This window comes from Leptosomus discolor, chromosome 22, assembly GCF_034619465.1.
Source record: "Leptosomus discolor isolate bLepDis1 chromosome 22, bLepDis1.hap2, whole genome shotgun sequence".
Taxonomy (NCBI): Eukaryota; Metazoa; Chordata; class Aves; order Leptosomiformes; family Leptosomidae; genus Leptosomus; species Leptosomus discolor.
Window position 1 is genome coordinate 4942046 of NC_141412.1, and position 17699 is coordinate 4959744.

General features: G+C 59.6%; 1 protein-coding gene across 3 annotated transcripts in view; it reads left to right on the top strand.

The window, feature by feature from the left end:
* Positions 1-16990: 16990 nt before the first annotated feature.
* The window catches only part of IGSF9B (immunoglobulin superfamily member 9B), a 39360-nt gene continuing 38651 nt past the window's right edge, over positions 16991-17699 (top strand). For all 3 annotated transcript variants that reach the window (XM_086476922.1, XM_086476923.1, XM_086476924.1), the window contains exon 1: positions 16991-17054. In XM_086476922.1, coding sequence (XP_086333048.1) covers positions 16991-17054 — 64 coding nt within the window. The remainder of the gene's footprint in view (positions 17055-17699) is intronic.

Here is a 17699-nt window from a genome sequence, read left to right on the forward strand (position 1 = left end):
CTGTGTTGTGCTCCTTGCTCCTGGGGAGGAAAACCTCGTTATCCAGAGAGACACGGTGGTGTGTTCACAGATGCCCCATGGCAGAGCCAGGCACTGGCTCAGGACACCTGGCTGTGGTGCCCTGGGGAGATGCTGTTAAGGAGAACTAAGTGATGATTTTGGGTGACTCGAGTCCCAGCGCCCTGCTGCAGCACCGGTGGAGGGTTCTTACTCGCTGCCTTGGTCCATCCCTAATACTGCTCCTGTTTGTGCACCCACGAGCACCTAAGAAGCAACTAAAACTGCAGCTGCCCATAAAAATTGAGTGTGTTGTGCAATGCTGCGCTCTTGCTGAGGAGCTCATCCCCGTCTGGCCCGGGTGAGGGGACTCCACCTGTTTTGGAGCCCGTCTGAGGGGAGGGCTGGGTACCTCTGCAGCTGGTTGCCCCAGCAACTGTCACTCTTGTGCAGCATCCATCACACCAAACGTTTCGGAGCCATTATCATGTGTTCAGCACAGCGAGGCTGTGGTGATGGAGCGCTGCTGGGGGATAAGCGTCACCCACGTCACCTTGCTATTTATCTCGCAGCAGTCATAAATATCTGCTGGCATCTGTGTGTCCCACTGCTCTAATCCCCTCGCAGTGCTGCTCGTGTGAACAGTTACCCGAGCAGAGACCTGTGTCCGTAGGAGATTCAGCAGAAAACCAATTAGGATTTTTCGAAGCGAGGTGCTGTTAATCGCTTCCATCCTTGCAAATTAATAAGGCGCTGACGCTATTGTTTAGCTCTGCCATGTGTGTGCGCGGCTTCAGGTGCAGCCCAGCAATATTTGAGGGGGCCTGAGCGATGGGAAGGGTTGCAGGGGCGATGGGGAAGGGGCTGTGCCACCCCAAGGTGAAATGTGGGTTGTGGAGCAAAGAGCGCGGGCTGTCCCCGGAGCCGCTCTGTGTGCACGGGATGCCTGCAGGGTGCAGGGAGGCTTTCCCCAGCAGTTTCGGGCAGGTCACAGCTGAGCCCCGCAGCGGGCTGCAGCCCCCTTGCCCTTTCTGCACTCGGCTGCTCAGCTTGCAGCGAGCTTTGGAGGGCTTGAATTATTTCCTCCTTCGAGCTCTGGCAAATGAGGTTGAAATCATGCATCAGGCTCTGCCTCGGGTCCTTGCTCCCACCCAGCAGCCTCGAGGTGTGATTGCCGTCGCCCAGGAAGGAGCCCTGGAGCTCTGTGCCGTGTCCTGTGCCGAGGCTCCAGCTGCTCTTTCCAGGGGTGGCTGTGCCGAGAGCGAGGCCCCGCATGCTTACGAAGCAAGGTGCAGGCACACATTAAGAGCTAATAACTGCTATTCAATATAAAAATGGCTCGGCGCCCCAGCCCCGAGGCATTTCCCGACAGGGTGTGATGCCAGCTGAGGTCCGTGTCTCCCTGGTCCTGCCCGGAGGACAGGCAGCATGGGGGGGAAGTGGTTTGCCCAGACGTGGCTGTGGTTGGAGGTAGGATGGGGCGCTGGTTGCACTGGTTTGGTCTGTCCTGCCCTGCCATGTCAGTTGGTTGGGGGCATCCCCTCCTGTCTGGGTCCCCCCGCTCATTTTGGTGTCCTCTATGTGACTATGCAGTCCCCAAGGATGGCTTGTAGGTGGCCAGCTGCTCTGCCTGCTCCTCACCCAGCATCTTAAGGCAGAAAGAGGTCTGAAAACTGTCCTGACTTTTTCCCCTCTTCAGGACGTTGGTTTTTTTTCCTGCCTTGATTCTGCTTTCCCTGTCTCCCCTGGCATCTAACCCAGCTTGTACTGAGGGATTTCTGCTCCTTTTCGGAGTCTGCACCACTCTTGATCTGGCACTTTGCATGGTTTAAGGACTTAAAATTAAGTGCAAAAAGATGTTGTTAAAATAGACTTGACTTTTTCGGTGCTGCCTAAAAATAAGCGTGCTCTGGGGGCTGGAGCTGTAACTGGGGGGAGCAGCAGGTGTCTAGGGCTGGGCTGACTTAGCGCAGGGGTGCTCGGTCCTCCTTAATTAAGTTGTAAGGCCTTCTCTTGTGTTTTTACAAAAAAATACATGGTTTTGGCTCACAGCATCCCTCCCGAAGGGAAGCCCAGCGTGGCGCACTGTGGAAGACACGTGCTAAGCTTCGAGTTTTGTCCTCATCCAAGATTGTGCAGGGGATGCCTGGAAAAAGCGTGATGAATCAGCCATTCTCCGAGCACAAAGCTGAGCAAGCTCCCGGTGTGTCTGTGTGTGTCCCCCTGGAGTTGTCTGGGATGGCTCCCAGCCTGCTGCAGAGCTTTCCTGCTGCGGGGGGCTAATTTCTCTGGACCCCCTCAGGCAACCAGCTGGGAGTCTCCGGGGGCCCTCCAGTTGCAGCGCCTGCGTAGGTAATTTGGGAGCAGCGTCTCATGCCCTGTCTTGCTGCTCAGATGACAAAATGCAGGTAACGGGCATGGACCTTATGGGGGAGGAAAGGCAGGGGGGGCAGTGCTGCTACAGGGGAGGGGGCGCTCTGCCTTCCCCTGCTCCCACAGGGTGCTCATACCAAGGATGTGGGGGTCATTTCCCTGCCATAGCTTGTTCTCTGGTGGGAGCTGCCTCGGGGATCAGAAAGGTGCTGGTGGGTCCCTGTGGGTGTTTTCCTGCAGCCCAGCCTGCCTTGGCTTTATGTTGCGGGGCTGCTCTGGCTGTGCCTGGTGCCGTGTCCCCCCTGTCCGCCTCTGGCTTCACAGCACCCACGAGGAGACGTTCATATTCAACTGCATCTCTGCAAGGGTTCAAGTTGCTGGGGCTGTAGCTTTGTTTCCATTTAAAAAAAAAAAAAAAGAGAAAGAAATTCTCTGCTGTGATTCTTTTTCCTCCTTTTTTGCTGAGGAAGAGTCAGGCCCAGGTGGCGAGAGGGAAATACAAATGCTGGCGGAGGACTGAGCACAAAGGGATGGGGAGATCAGCCAAGGGTTCCTGTCCTCCGAACCACGGCACGGCCCGTGCCAGGCTGCCCTGGCGAGGCCTCGGCGTGCGGAGCTCGGCGCCGTCCGTGGAGCAAGAGCGGGCAGGACGAGGCGATGGAGCGATGTCCCTGCAGAGGCTGTGCTGTCTGCGCAGAGCCTTGTGCAAGGCCACCGTGTCCTTGTCAGCTGGGGGTGATGCAGGTGAGCGTGGCTGCCGCTGCTCCCCGGCTGTTTTCCCCGCGGCTCGGAGCTCCGGCTCGCCTTCCCCGCGGCCCTGCAGCAGTGCTGGGAGCTGTGGCTGCCGTGCAAGCCGCGGTGTGGTGACCAGAGCGCTGGCGGAGCTGCAGCACAGCAGGGAAACGGCATTTATTTTCTGCGACAGCTTTGCAACAGATTCTTTGGCGGAGCTGACTGCAAACTGCAATCCTAAACTGTCGGACGGCTCCTTTTTCCAGCCTGGGAGTGTGAGAAACAAATTTGTTTGGGTTATAAAAACATATTAAAAAGCAACACATTTTGTTTTGCAATATACATAGTTCTTGATGCCAATTTTTTTTTTAATGAGTGCCATTCTAATCCCTTCCAGACAAAGACGTTTCTTAATAACTTTTTGTGGAGGTAATTGCCGGGGAGACGTTTTGAAGTGCTAGGCAGGGAGCTGTCAGTCACACAGCCGCCAGTGATGGCTGTGCATCACCCAGGTATGAGGGGAGGGAGAATGAGAAGCTCTTGGGTGTCTCTAGCCCCAAGAAGGATCCAGCCCCGGGGACCTGGTTCCTGCGGGCAGTGCAGGAACTGACGTGCCTGGAACAACACAGGAAAGTGGCTTTTTTGCTCATCATGTGTGCCCAGATGGTTTTCATCTTGCCGCTCATGTCTTGGTGTCTATAGTTCTCTAGTATTTCACTGAGTGCTGCTTAGCTTTTCACCAGATCCTGGGCTACGAGTGCCTGGGCTCTGAGGAACATCGTATGGGTATCACCAACTTCCTTTGCCCCTGGACTCGGGGATAAAACACTCCTGCTTTGAGCCCAGATGACAATCAGGACCTCCAGTGATGGGTTTGCCTGGTAGGAACATGTGAGGGACCCCTGGGAGCTGCAGGTGGGTTTTGACCCCAAATCTCCCGGTCCCTGTCAGCACCTCTAAACATCCACCCATGAGAGGGGCTGATGAGTGAAAGCAGTGGCTTTTCACCCAATATTTTAGGAGTTACCATATTCCACCTGCCCTATTTCAACACTGGCACAGGCAGTCTTGCTGCCTGATGGAAAGCCCTCCTACCAGGCTAACCAGGCACTGCCATAAAACATCCGTCTGTTTTCCAAGTGGTGCGTCTCCTCCTGGGTTCCTCAGTACCAGGGGCTAAGAGGGGAGGTTGGCATCGCTTCTGCTCTTCAGCTCTTCATTTTCTGTACAGAGCTGCTTTTCTGTGTCACCTCTCCACACCAATGTGTGCCTGTCTCTCCCAGTTCCTGCTGTGCTTGTGGCGCTTCCCGTGATCTCTCTGAATCTGCTTTGGTGCCACAGCAAACAAATGAGTCCAAACTTGTTTTTCCAAGTCAGTGTCAGTTGCTCTTCAAATCAAGGCAAATACCTGCGGGTTATTTTTTTTTTAAATGGCACTAACTTTGATTTCTAATTAAAACACTCCATTTAATTAGGCAAGTACACAGAACCTTTAGAAACATGACTATTTTTATATATTTACTCCCCTTGTGTCTTTCTTAGTGACTGGAGTTCCAATTAAAACAACCTCCTTATTAAACTGTTGTCTCTTAAATAAAACCAGCAGCTAAAAAATACAGCAAGGCCACTGAGCTGCCCTCCCCATCCCCACACCTCTCCCTTGGACCATCACCTCTGTGTTGGTTTTCTGCCCATGAGCTTCTCAAGGCACTTAATTGAGCCAGTGCAATCCCGGAGCGTTAATCCCTGGCTTTGCTCCACCAGGCTTTCTCCTACTCCATGTAAAAAACTTGCTGGCTTTGGGCTCAAATGTGCCCAAAGCAGCTTGATTGGGATGGAAGGATGGAGTTACTGTGGGGCTGGGCTGGAATGTTGCAGCTGGTTTTCTCCCACCTCATAATTTGAGGAAGCTTTGGAGTCAGCTTCACCCTGAAAAGCCCTTCTTGACATGCCTCCAGCTGTAAGGCGATGTTTGACGTTGCTGTAGCGGGACTGGGGGGAACGGTTTGCTTTCGCTCAAAACATTTCTGTGTGATACATGCATTTGCAATATAGGAACAATAGCTGCCCTGCCAAGCCAAACACGATCTGTTCCTGAAATTGTTGGCGTTTTGCTTTCTGTTGGAGGTCTAGAGAGGAGGCGGGTAAACAGCCATTAACTCTGAGCTGCAGCAAAGAGGTGGCTTGTTCCTGTGAGGTAGAAGAGGGGAGCTTGGGGCTGGAGAAAATCCCCCTCTGAGCATCCAGGTTGCAGCAACACCAGCAGCTGTTACTCCTGCGTTTGCCCTCGGAGCCAAGAGGATTTTATGCTCAGGGAAACTGAGGCACGGGGCCTCGGTTTCCACAGACAAACGTGTGCATTGGGTGCCCCGAGGAGCACCCTCTTGCCCTGGCTTGCCCCAGGAAGGCCGAATCCTGCCTGGTGGCAGCTTTGCCTGGGGAGCCAGGCTGCTGAGCTCACCCCCCTACCCCCCCCCCAGGTGCTGTGCTTGCTGTTGAGCTCTGTTTAATGGGGAGGTAATTTCCCAGAGGTGCCTGAAGTTGCCTTAATGCGAGCTGTCAAAATGATGTACAATTGCGCCGGGCTCCCTCGCTCCCCCTGCCTCTTCTGTGACAATTTTGTCAAAGCTCGTTTTTGAGAAGCTGTTTTGACGGTGCGCTAATGGCTCCTTCCTCATCAGGCAACTGCGAACGCGGATGTCCCCAGTCGTGCCGAGTGGAAGCTGCTTCTTTCTGTGATAATTAAGAAAAATGGTAATAATGGGTTTAAAGGAGAGCAACCGGGGGTCAGTGCCGCTGGGTATGTCAGCAGCTCGCGTGCCCTGATGATGCTCGCAGCCTGCAAAGGCCAGAGGTAGAATCTCCGCCGTGGGTTGGAGTCAACCAGCTTTTTGGGAGCGTTTGGTGTCGTCAGGGTATTGCATGTTGCACCTCTGAGGGTTTGCTGGGGGTGCAGAGCAGGCGCTGCCCCCCACGAGAAGGGAGCTGCCTTGGCTCATCTTAACAAAAGGCGAGGTTAAAAATAAAAATCAATAAATGCCAGATTATCGAGATGGGATTAATATCAATTTTAAACACCCCCTCCAACATAAGTAATGACCCAGCGTAGCCTATCTAATGAGATTGGGAGTCTCAGCAATCAAGGCGGAGGATTAGAGATGATCAGAATAAATCCCAAATGATGAGGGACGTTGCCGAAGTCTATCCTTGGAAGACCCCACTGGCAGGGACCTGGCTGTGGGGGATACTTGGGGCTTTCCCTGCCCTCAGGTCAGGATGCTCGTACCTGGCTGTGGATTTGGGCACACGCTGCAGCGCTTGGTGCCTGCTTGGGTGTTGGAGCTCGAAACCCCTTGGCACCTCACTTGTGCACACCATGGTCAAATCCCACCCGTCCTGCAGCATCCCGTGGGTTCCCACCTCCGTCCCTGCCGCCTCGGGTTCCGAGGCTGGATCAGGGCACTGGGATGCTTAGATGTCACCTAAAGCCTCTTTACTCACAGCCCTTGGGTGGCCCCAAGCGTCGTCTCCCGCAGCCACCCATGGTCTCCAGCTGTGCTCTCCCTTCCCAGTTCCCAGCTTAATCCCCATGCGTGTTTTTAATGCCTCTGCATGTCTCTAAGCTCTTCTGTTCCCATAAGCCAAATGCTCCTTGTAGGATTCAGATGTCTCCCCTGTGGATTAGATAGGAGGGCTGCAAATTCCTTGTAATTTCCTCATGCGGGGTCTATTATCTGCTCCTGGGAGGAGGGGGTTCAGGGGCAGCCCCCTCTATTTCCCATCTGTGTAACCCCGGGCCAGGGAGAGGTTTAGCCAGCGATCCCTTTCTGGGGCTCTGATTCAATTATTCCCCGCTGCAGCCTTGCCTGCGGCTGCTGGGGAGCGCGGCCCCGCGCTGGGTTTTGGTTCCTTGCGTGGGGTGATGGAGGAGGAGAGCTCACCCCCGTGCCGAGGCCGGGGGGACCACAGCCTCCCCGTCCCGTGCGGGGCTGACTGCTGCCCAGGTGAGCTCTCCCCCTTCCCCAGTTAGCTGGTTCATCAGCTGCCCGCACTATTAAATATCGTTGTTGCTTAATTCAGGTGGCTGGGATGCAGCTCCTGGTTACGGGCTGAGTTTGCTGATTCAGCAGGTTGAGAGAAAATCTTGGTCCTTGGGGGATGTCTCTGGGAGCTGGGCAGAGGGGGAGGAGGTTTTGCGAGGGAAGTCCTTTGGTGCCGGGGTTTTTTGGCTGGTCGGCGCTGTGCGGTCCAGAAGCTTGATGCCTGCTGCCTGTTGTCTTATATCCAGGAGCTGGAGAACCAAGTGAGCTGGTGCTTTCAGGTCCGTGAAGGCGTTTGCCTTATCCATATGTCTCTAGAAACGGAGAGCATCAAGTGAAGGCAGCCCTGTGCCTCCCACGTCTCACCATGCGCGGTGGCATCCCCCCCCCTCCCTGAGGCTGCCGCCGCCTTCCCGGGGTGGGGAGCCCAGATTTGTCTTTCTGATGCCTCAGTCAATGGCATCGATTGGGCTGCAGGGGAGAATCGATCATAATTTGGTCAGAGGGCCCGGCGCTGGGTGCGAGAGGAGTAATTAGAGCAGCAAAGGTAGTGCACGGCCGGCTGCTGCGAGGTCGGGGTGCTGGGGCGGCTGCTGGAGCCCATTGCCTGCGGACGGAGGGAGGGAGGGATGGATGGGCACCGGGGAGGGCCAGGGGCCAGCTCCTGCTTCCCTGGCAGCCAGGATGCCCTTTGGCAACCAAAGCCCCCCAGGCTGGCAGAAACAAGGGGTTTACACTGCTAAGGGCTGGCTCCTGAAGCTAGGCATTTTCCTCGTGTGCTTTCCCTCCCTCTCACCATGGGTGTAGCATCTCCAGCGCCAGGAAGCGATTTTTCCCCAAATTGGGCATGACACTGGGAAGTGCCTGCAAGGGGGGGACCGCAGGGACCCCCTGCACTTCCCGAAAAGTGAGTGATGGGGCATCCTGGTGGGGGTCGGGTCTTGCTGCAGGCGGGGGGAAGATGGAAAAAATTTACCTGCAGCCCGAGGAAACAGGCACCAAAAAGCTGGGCTGCAAAGCTGGTGTGCCAAAGCTTTTCCCGGCTCTCCCTTGCCCTTCCAGCCTGCCTGCAACTCCCTGGCAGATCCCACCCACACAGAGCAAGCCTGCTGCTTTCCCCAGCTCTGCCTTCGCAGGGGGCTGCGGTGAAATGGCCTTTCTGCTCTTCCACAGCAAGAATTACAGGGCCATCTGGATTTCAAAGAGCAGCCAGGCAGCCGGTTTAATTTGAAGCTGTTCCTTGAAGAAGCAAGGAGGGGGCTGGTGCCCGACAGACACCCCCAGCTTAGTCCTCCCGTGCTGTCCGAAGGGATGCTGGAGAACCGCATCCTGGCTGGGCCTCGGGGGATGTCTGCGTGCAGTCGGGCTTGGGATAAAGCCGGGGGTGGTTTTCAGCACAGGGTGGGTGGAAGGGAGGAAAAAGGAGGATGTAAACTTGGGGAAAAGGTCAGACATGCTATAAATAAGTGGCATCCGGGAAAAGAAATGTCAGTGTGCGGCAGCAGCGACACACCAGTGCCCAAGACGGGGAGGGAAACGGTTGTTATCTGGGAGACCAAATCCACTGGAATCAGGGCCAGGGCAACAGCAAAGGGGCCTATCCCTGAATTTTGAGGGTCAACGTGTGGCTATCGTGCTGCCTGGGTTGTTATTGGGGATGCTATTGCAGCCGAGCGGGATTGGGGCATGTGTCGCTCACAAGATGCCCAGGCTCTTGGGGCCCTGAAAGCTGTCCTGGGGAAAAGAGGCTGGAGCTGAGCATTTCCAGCTGCTCCCGCGACCATCCTCAGCCCTTTCAACAGTGAAGATGGGTAAATGAGAGGGGAGGCTTTTCATGGCTCTCCTGCCCGAGCTGGGAGCTCATGGGTAAGGAGGATGATGTGGGACTTGGGTGACAATCCCGGGAGTTGGGGGTGTTTGCTTTTGGGGATGGGGAGAGAGTCAGCAAAGCAGGGTGCTGTGCTGCCCACGCTCATGCCCTGCGTCAGGGCATCCCCTGGGGCTGATTGCACATTTGTCCCCAAAGTGGTCTGACTCGTCGCCTAATCATCTTCCCCGGCAGCCCTCTGAATGCAGGGCTGATTGCTGCCTGGCGGGGAGGGAGTGCTGGTGGGGGGGAATCTGACTCGGGGCCAAGCCCAGCTGCTGGGAAGCGATGCCGGCAGCCGCCGTGCTGTTCCCCGGCCCGGCTGGCTCCCTGGCATGGTTTCGTGGCGAGCTGAGGACTAGCCAACTCGTGTCTCTAGTTTGTGCCAGTCTCGGTCGAAGGGACGACCTTGGGAGCTGCGTGTCCTGGTGATGCAGGACCCCCGCATCCCCAGCTGAGTCTGGGGGGGGCTGTCACCTCCCCCTGTGATGACCGACTGCTTTATGTCCCCTGGCAGTGCTATGGCAAGGCTGTAAAGGGGTGACGTGGGGGTTTCCTGGGCCTGCAGGCAGGTATCGCTGCCTTCGTGATTTCTGGCTGGGGATTTCCTCCCCATCACTGCAGTGTTCCCTGGGTCCCTCCTGACCCAGGGCAGGTTTTGAGCTGTTGCTGTGATGCCCTGAGCTTGAGGGCACAGGGTGCTGAGCCAGGAGCCTCCAGGGGGGCTGAGCCCCGAGTCCCGGGCTGTGTGTGGCAAGCCAGCATGGGAAACGGGCACACGGCATTTCCTTGAGCCCTTCATTGCGGCGTCGGGGCGACGGCTGGAGGGGACCCACGGAAAGGCCATGACCTCTTTTCGTTCTGGCTGGGCTGAAGTGCACGTGCAGGAGCAGACAGCTTGGAGGGCTGTGGCCTCCAGTAATCTCGTTACAGGTAGCTCGCTGCTCGTCAGCCCGTTGTTTGTGGGCTGTGAGGATTTGCCCACCCACTGCGGAGCAGCGAGCAGCGTTGGGTGGGGGGCACAGCTGGTTCCCCCCTCCATGCAGCCCCCTGCTTTGCTCCCCGCAGCTCGTTTCCTGTGGGCTACTTGGCTCGGCCGTGGAGGAAGCGATCCCACCGGGGATGGTCTTCAGGTATTCTGTCCCCAGGAGCTGCCCTGAGCCCCCGCCAGGGATGCTTGGTTTGAGGAAGGAGAAGCGCAGTGGCTGGTGAAGCTTGGGCAGGGAGGTGCATGGCTCCAGCCCCCCGGCAGCCGCCGTCTGCTCCCCTCCAAACAAAGGCAGCTCTGAGCCTCCCCTGCCTCTTGGCACATTACAAGAGAGCCCTTTTCTCCAGCAGCAAAAGCCCTTTCCAAGCCTGACACCCCCACCCCCCCCCAACCCAGGCGGGCTGCAAACCCCTTCACTGCTCTCCGCCAGCCCTGCCCGGGTGGCTGGAGCCCAGCCTGGCACCTGCCTGCCCATCCCCTTCTTGGGGTGCTGCGGGGTCCAGCTGCGGAGGGGACCCCGACAGGCTCATCCCCTCCTGTGGCTGGGCCAGCGTGTGCCCTTGTTGCTGGGATTTGCGGGGGGCGGGGGCAAGGCTTGCATGGCAGAGGGTCCTGCAGCCCGGTGCTCCCCTCCTGGTGCTGGCAAGGGTCTTTTGGGGGAGCGCTGTGTGCATGGGGGGGCTTGGCTCGGTGTGGTAGATACCCCCCCCCCAGTTAGGGGTGTCTGCTGCCCCAGCAGCGGCCGTGCAAGGCTGGGGTGGGCTCTGGCTGTGGGGACCAGGGACCCCAGCACGCCTGGCTGCAGCAGGGAATGGGGAAGGAGAAAGAGCTCCTGCCGCCGGTAATTACCGGCGAGGTTGATGCCACATGATTCGGGGACGTCAGCAGAGTGTGTCACAGCTGATGACACGCTGCATGTGCAGGGGCTGGAAAGGATGCCAGGGCGAGAGGTTGGAGCACCGGGACAGCAGCGTCTGCCTCGCAGCGCTGAGCCAGCCTTGCCGCCCGACCTTCACTGAGTCACCTCTTGTCCCCAGCCTGCCGTGGCATGTTTGAAGTGGCCCAGCCTCTCCCTCTCCCTTGGGTAGCTCAGCTCTCTGGCAGGGCAGGCTGCCGCCGGAGCCCCGTGCCTCAGTTTCCCCACGGTGCAGGGGAGGCGGTAGTGGAGCAGCTGCCGTGGGGCTGTGCTTCCCCGCAAGGAGAGATGCACGCTCCCTGCTCGTTGGGGACGTGCTAGGGGAAGCCAAGACAAAGTGTCGTTACTCACGGCGATGACAGCGCCGATGACAAGTCCCCCAGCCCCCAGGAGCACGTGCTGTGCCCATGCTCCCCGCGTGGGGAGGTGTGTTCCCAGTGCCAGAGAGCCCCAGTGAGTAATGGGGTGGGTGGTGGTGCCAGGGTGCCATGGGTGGGGGTGGCAGCGGCAGCACGGTGCAGCCGGGCAGGAGGGGGCTGCAGTTGGTGGCACTGAGCAGAACACGCTCTGGCACCCTTTTAGGCTTGAGGGACACACACGCTGCCACCAGCCCCCCGAGGAGTGCTGGGGGGGACGTGCCTCACCGTGGGGCAGTAGGATGGAGGGGCTACGGCACCAGTGTGGGGACAGCCTGCCTTGTGCTAAGGGTGAGACGCGTCCCCAGAGGTCGGTGGTGCCTTGCTGCCCCTTGCTTAGGGGGGCAAACCCTGGTCTGTGGTGCCTGGAAGCGGCTGCTGTGGGTCCAGGGTCTCCCTCCCCCCTGCCTGGGCTGTACCTGCCCCAGCCACAGTCCCGCTGAGCAGCACCACGAGGCTGAGCCCGATGATGTTGTCCTCCCCCCTCCTTGGGGCTGGGACAGGGATGCCCTGCACCAGGGAGAGATGTATTTTGGCTGGAGAAGTAGGTGACAAGATAAGGATGGGGTATCGCATTACCGGAGTCGGATCCTTCTTTGAGGTTAGTAAGACAAGACAGACAATTGCTGCTGCTTGATCCAGGGAGTGCTGTGTGAGTGAGTCTATTAGTGGGCTGATGAGTAATCAGCTACGTTGGAGACCTGCTAAAGGGAGGAAAAAGTTGTTAACGTGACTCAACTGACCCCTCTTCGCAGAAGTTAGTGTGTCTTTTCTGAAATACCACAGGTGGATGATTCCACGACTTGGATGTGGAGCCGGGAAGGCATGGTGGGATACTTCTCCTTGCTTGCCAGCTGGAGTCACGTGCCGGTGATGAGCCACCGGCGATGCGAGAGGGGACAGGGAGGGAACGAGCCTAACCCCAGCTTGGCGTGAGCCAAGCCCATCTGCCTGCTAGTCCTTCAGCGACGCCGTCGAGGGGCTTTTTTGGTCTCTCCCGTGGCAGGCTCGCTGTGCGTGCAGCGACACTGCAAGCTGGCTCAGCATTCCCATGCTCAGCCCCCTCGTTTTCAGGGTCCCTGCCCTGAAGCCGCCCTCCTTGCAGCAGTGGCAGGATGGGCCAGGCTCCGTTCTCCCGGTCCCCGTGCGGAGCAGGGAGGAGGTGACAGCTGGGTGATGTGGGATGCCGTGAGACACCGAGTCCCACTTTCCGAATGTGGGCCGTTGCCTCCCGAAGTGCAGGAGGCAGCTCTCCCGGGAGATCAGGTGTTGTGAGACTCGTGACTCCACCATGCAAATGCTGGAGGCTGAATAATCATGTACTTGTGCAGGGAGACTCAGCCCTGCGTGGGCTGGAGCATCCCGCGGCCAGGCAGGAGGCAGCTGAGTCTGGATCTCCTGCTCTCCCGCCCGGATTGCTGGCAGCGAGGGGCTAGGAGGGGAGCAGTGGTGACCTGCACCCCAGGAAGCCCCGTCTTCAGGTCAGCCGCTCTCCAGCAGCAAGTCTTTTTGCTGCCCTGTGTGAAGGTTGAACCAGAGCCTCGCTGCTTCGAGGGCTGGAAATCTCTGAATTTCCAGCCTGGACTTGGAGCTCGTTCCTGTTTTTCTTGTTCCAATACCCAAACCTAACCTCTGTCCCTGATCCTCAGAGCCCAGTCCCAAGGAGGTGGCAGCAGGGCTTGACCAGGACTGCACCTCTCACCGATGATCTTACGCACGACGGGGGAAGCTGCACATCCCCCAAGTCTTTTGCTCTTGTGCTAATCTGAGGACTCCTGCCTCATCTGTCAGAGTTTTCCAAAAAGAAAAAAAAAAAACCCAAAAAGCAACGACATTTTTATCCCTCTTGTTAGGCAAAGTGGTAAATTTATCGCTGGGCAGTTGTCGAGTGACTCAGCTGTGCGTGGTAGGCTGTGCTCCCCATGGCTGCGCGGTGGGGCGGGGGGCAAGGACGGTCTTACTGAGTCCTGGTTTGCGATGACTTTTTCCCCCTTTCCATCGCCTTTCGGGCTGGGGAGGCCATGGGGATCCTCAGGCCAGCAGCACAAATCGCAGACATGGCTCTGGCCAGCGACACGCTGATGCCAGAGCTGCTCCTTCTTGGAAAGAGAAGGGGTTCCCCTGCGGGGTGGGAAGGCGCTGGCTCCAGGGCCCCCTGGATCCCATGGGAGCTGCCTTGCTGTGCGCTGCAGGGACGGGTCCGGGGTGTGTGTGGGTCGGGGGCGTGCATGGCTTATTTGGCTCCGGCTCATTCCCCAGCAGCTCCTGTCTCGGCAGGGAGGGCTGCCTGCTTGCCCCCCACGTGGCGGGCAGGAGGTGGCCGTGGCCGAGGACCTGGGTGCTCCTTGCCTTGCTGCCTTCGCCCGCTGCCGGCTCTGCCACCGCAGACTGACGTGAAAGTACACGGAGTGCCCTGTTCATGTAAATAAACCCGGCTATAAATAGAGAGGGAGAGAAGTGTGAAAACAGTGGGGAATGGATTTCATAAAACCAGCAAATTAGTCTGGAGAAACAAGGGTGTGAACTGGCAGCCGTGCTCCAACCCAAGCCTGTATTTCAGTTCCTTGAGGGATGCTGCTGGGGCCCCTGTGCTGTGCTGTGCTTGGCTTGGGGAGGTACGAACCGGGAGCGGGGCTGGGTCCTCCCCATCTATCGTGGGCTCTTGTTGCCTCCCGGGTTGGGCGGTGTTAGCGTAGGTGTCATCAGTGCCTTTTGCTGCTACTTTCCTCTTGGAAATTGTGGCAAAACCCAGCTAAAGACTTGAAGACGATCTGGCTGGCAACATGGACTCCAGCTGGACCAGAATCTATCGACTCAGTCCGGCTGGGTGAGGGTGGATGGGGCTCTGCCGGCCTTGGGTTCACTCCCTCGCAGGCAGTGGGTGATTGCTGGGGTTTCTGGGGTGCTTGGAAGCTGGCAGGACCGGAGCGGGGAGGGCGCTGGCCAAGGGGCTCTGCCCTCCCGGGCTGCTGCAAACCTGACTTTCAGGAAACCGGCTGCAACGGTGTGGCTCGGCGTGCGATCCAGAGAGCAGCTTGAAGAGCAAAACTGCCCCAGCGCGAGGGTCATCCTTAGCTCTGCCAACCCACCTTGCAGATTTGCAAGCTTTCATTTCAGACCTCAGGACTAGGAGCTGAGTCAGGCTTTTATGAGGTCTTGGATTTTGCTAGGGAAGCAAACCGCATGGGAGGTTGTGTGAGCTGGGCTGGGGGATGCTCCCTGCCAGGTCTCTTTTGTCCCCAGGGTCTCACCTCCTGCCCAGGGCCACGGCAATGCCCAACCCTCCACAAGCGTAATCGCAGGCAGAGGGTGTGGGGTGCTCCTCGTGCTCCTCAAAACCCTGCATCCTCTACAAGGGTTGGGTTTTTTGCCTCTTTGCAGGACACGCATGGGAAGAAGAGGTGGGAAGATCAGCAGCTGCTCAAACCTCTCCCCAGATACCCTCCCAACGGCGTGAGCATGGAGAAGGTGGTGAGTGCTGGGGACAAAACAGTGCGCCCCCCTCTCTGTGCAAGCCTGTCCTCTCCCGGTCTGCCTGTCATCTCAGGGGAAGTTCAGTGGCCCGTTTCTCTTGCTGGCACGCTCCCTGGGGAGCGAGGCCGACTGTTTGCCCATCTGGCATCACCAGAGGTCTTTGCAGGGAAAAGAGGTGGGCTGAGATGGGAGAGCACAGTGGGACTTTCTATTTTCTACCTGTTTTCCATTGGAGTGGACCCCAGTTCGCTCTTTTCAAATGGAGGGGTGCGCTCAGCAGGGCACAAAGGGGGGACAGGGTGACACTGAGCTGTCTCGGGGGGTTAGGGGTGGGGGCAAGTGGTGTAGAGCAGGGGGAGGTGACACAGGTGGTGCAGGGTGGCAGAAGAAGGTGGTACAGCCGGCGCAAGAGGCACCAAGCCAGTGCTGGGTGTGGGGTGGCAGATGAATGTGACCCCAAGCTGTGGCAGGTGGCAAGGCGGTGGCTGAGCGCCGCGGGGTCCTGGCAGAGGTGACAGCAAGCCGAGCAGGGGGCAGGTGGCATGGCTGACGCAGGGAGGTGGGGGATGACACCGAATCTCTGCTGGGGGTACAGATGGTGGCAGGTAGGTTACCCTGAGCCCATGTGGGGTACGAGGTTGCAGTGGCACCAGGCAGGTGGCAGGGACGTGACCCCGAGGTGGTGCAGGGTGGCAGGGACAGATGGCACAGCTGATGTTGGTCGGGGTGATGTGGTGCTGGTGTGGGCAGGTGGCTGATCCTCTGGCGGGGAGGTGACCCTGCGTGGGTGCAAAGTGGCACTGGGGTTTCAGAGAGGCGGTGTATGGCAGCAGGGGGCAGGTGGTAGAGCTTGGGACACGGAGGTGACGCTGAGCTAGTGTAGGGGGCATAGCTGGGCACAGGGAGGAGATGCTGTGCCCGTGTAGGGGGCACATCTGGGGACAGGGAGGTGATGTTGTGCTGGGGCAGGGGACACATCTGGGGACAGGGAAGTGGTGCTGCGCTGGTGCAGGGGGCACATCTGGGGACCAGGAAATGATGCTGTGTTGGTGTAGGGGGCACATCAGGGGACAGGGAGTTGGTGCTGTGCCGGTGTAGGGGGCGCATCTGGGGACATAGAGGTGATGCTGAGCTGGTGCAGGGGACATATCTGGAGACAGGGAGGTGACGCTGTGCTGGGGAAGGGGACACATCTGGAAGCAGGGAGGTAGCGCTGAGCTGGTGCAGGGGGCACATCTGGGGGCAGGAAGGTGATGCTCTGCCGGCGCAGGGAACACATCTGGGGACAGGGAGGTGGCGCTGAGCTGCCGCAGGGAACACATCTGGGGACAGGGAGGTGGCGCTGAGGTGGTGCAGGGGGCACATCTGGGGACAGGAAGGTGACAGTCGGCGCAGGGAACACATCTGGGGACAGGGAGGTGGCGCTGAGCTGATTCAGGGGGCATATCTGGGGACAAGAAGGTGACGCTGAGCCGGTGCAGGGGATACACCTGGGGATGGGGAGGTGACACTGAGCCGGTGCAGGGGACACGTCTGGGGACCAGGAAGGTGACACTGAGCCGGTGCAGGGGACACGTCTGGGGACCGGGAGGTGATGCTGTGCCGGCGCAGAGGGCACATCTGGGGACAGGGAGGTGGCGCTGAGCCGGTACAAACGGGCACATTCGGGGCCCGGGGACAGACGCTGCTCCGGGGCGGATGGCGGAGCCGGCCGGGAGGTGACCGTCCGGCGGAGGTGACCCCGGGCCGTGCCGTGCCGGGCCGTGCCGCGCCGCTCCCGGCGCACCGCCCGCCGCTCCCGGCAGTGCGCATGATACTGCGGCGCAGGGGCCCCGCGCGCGCCAACCCACCTTGAAACGGGCCCGGGCCGCGCCGCCGGCCAATCACCGCCCACTCCGCCGGGGCGCGGCCAATGGGCGGCGGGCGGGGGCGGCACCGAGCCGCTAAAGGGCGCAGGCTAGGCTGCGCCCCGCGCCGTGCGGCGGAGGGCAGGTGCAGCGAGGCGGCGGCATGGGCGCGGGCATGGGCGCAGCGGCGGCGGCCGGCGGCCGGCCCTGAGCCGCCCCTCCGGCCCGGCCAGCCCCGCGGCGGCCCGGGGAGCCCTGCCCCGGCCCGGCCAGCCCTGCCCCGCCCCGGCCGGGCCGCCCGGCGGGCGGAAGATGCTGCGCACCGGGGGCCGGTAGTACTATGATTTGGTATGTGGCCGCTTTGGTAGCAAGTGTGCTCGGCGCCCGCGGGCTGCCCGTCCAAGGTGAGTGGGGCCGCGGGCCGTTCTCCTCCGGGATGCCCCGGGGGGGGGGTCTGCCGGGCTCTCCGGGGCGGCGGCGGGGCCGCGTCTGCATGCCCCCCCCCCATCCCCCGGTGTACCGGCAGCGGGCGCGGGGGGGGGGGGTGTGTGTGTGCATGCACCGGGGAGCTTGCACCGGGGGGGGCAGCACGTCCCGGAGCTTGGGCTGGGGTTGGGAGGGGGGCGAGCACGCCCCGGGGGTGCGGCGCGCTGCGGCTCCGGAGGGGGTTGGCGTCCCCGCCGGTGCAGGGGGGCTGAGCGCTGCCCGTGTCCCCGGGCGCCGGTGCTGCAGCGAGGCGCTGGCGATTTCTTTATTCCCCGCTGCCGGTGGGGGGGGGCCGGGAGCGCCCGGCGCATCTTCGCCAGGCGCTCAGCGGTTTGGTTTTTTTTTTCTTTTTTTTTCTTTCTTTCTTTTTTTTTTTTTTAATTATTGCAGTGACCTCCCGGGAGGGCAGCGGCTGTAAGTCGGGAAGTTGAGGAGGCAGGAGCTGGCAGCCGGGCTCCCGGTGTGCGGCAGGTCCTGCCTCTCTGCCAGGGTCTCCCCTCGGGGGCTTGGAAATTCCCTTTAGGAGAAGGCAACCGAGGGGCGAGTCCTTGCTGGGGGCACGC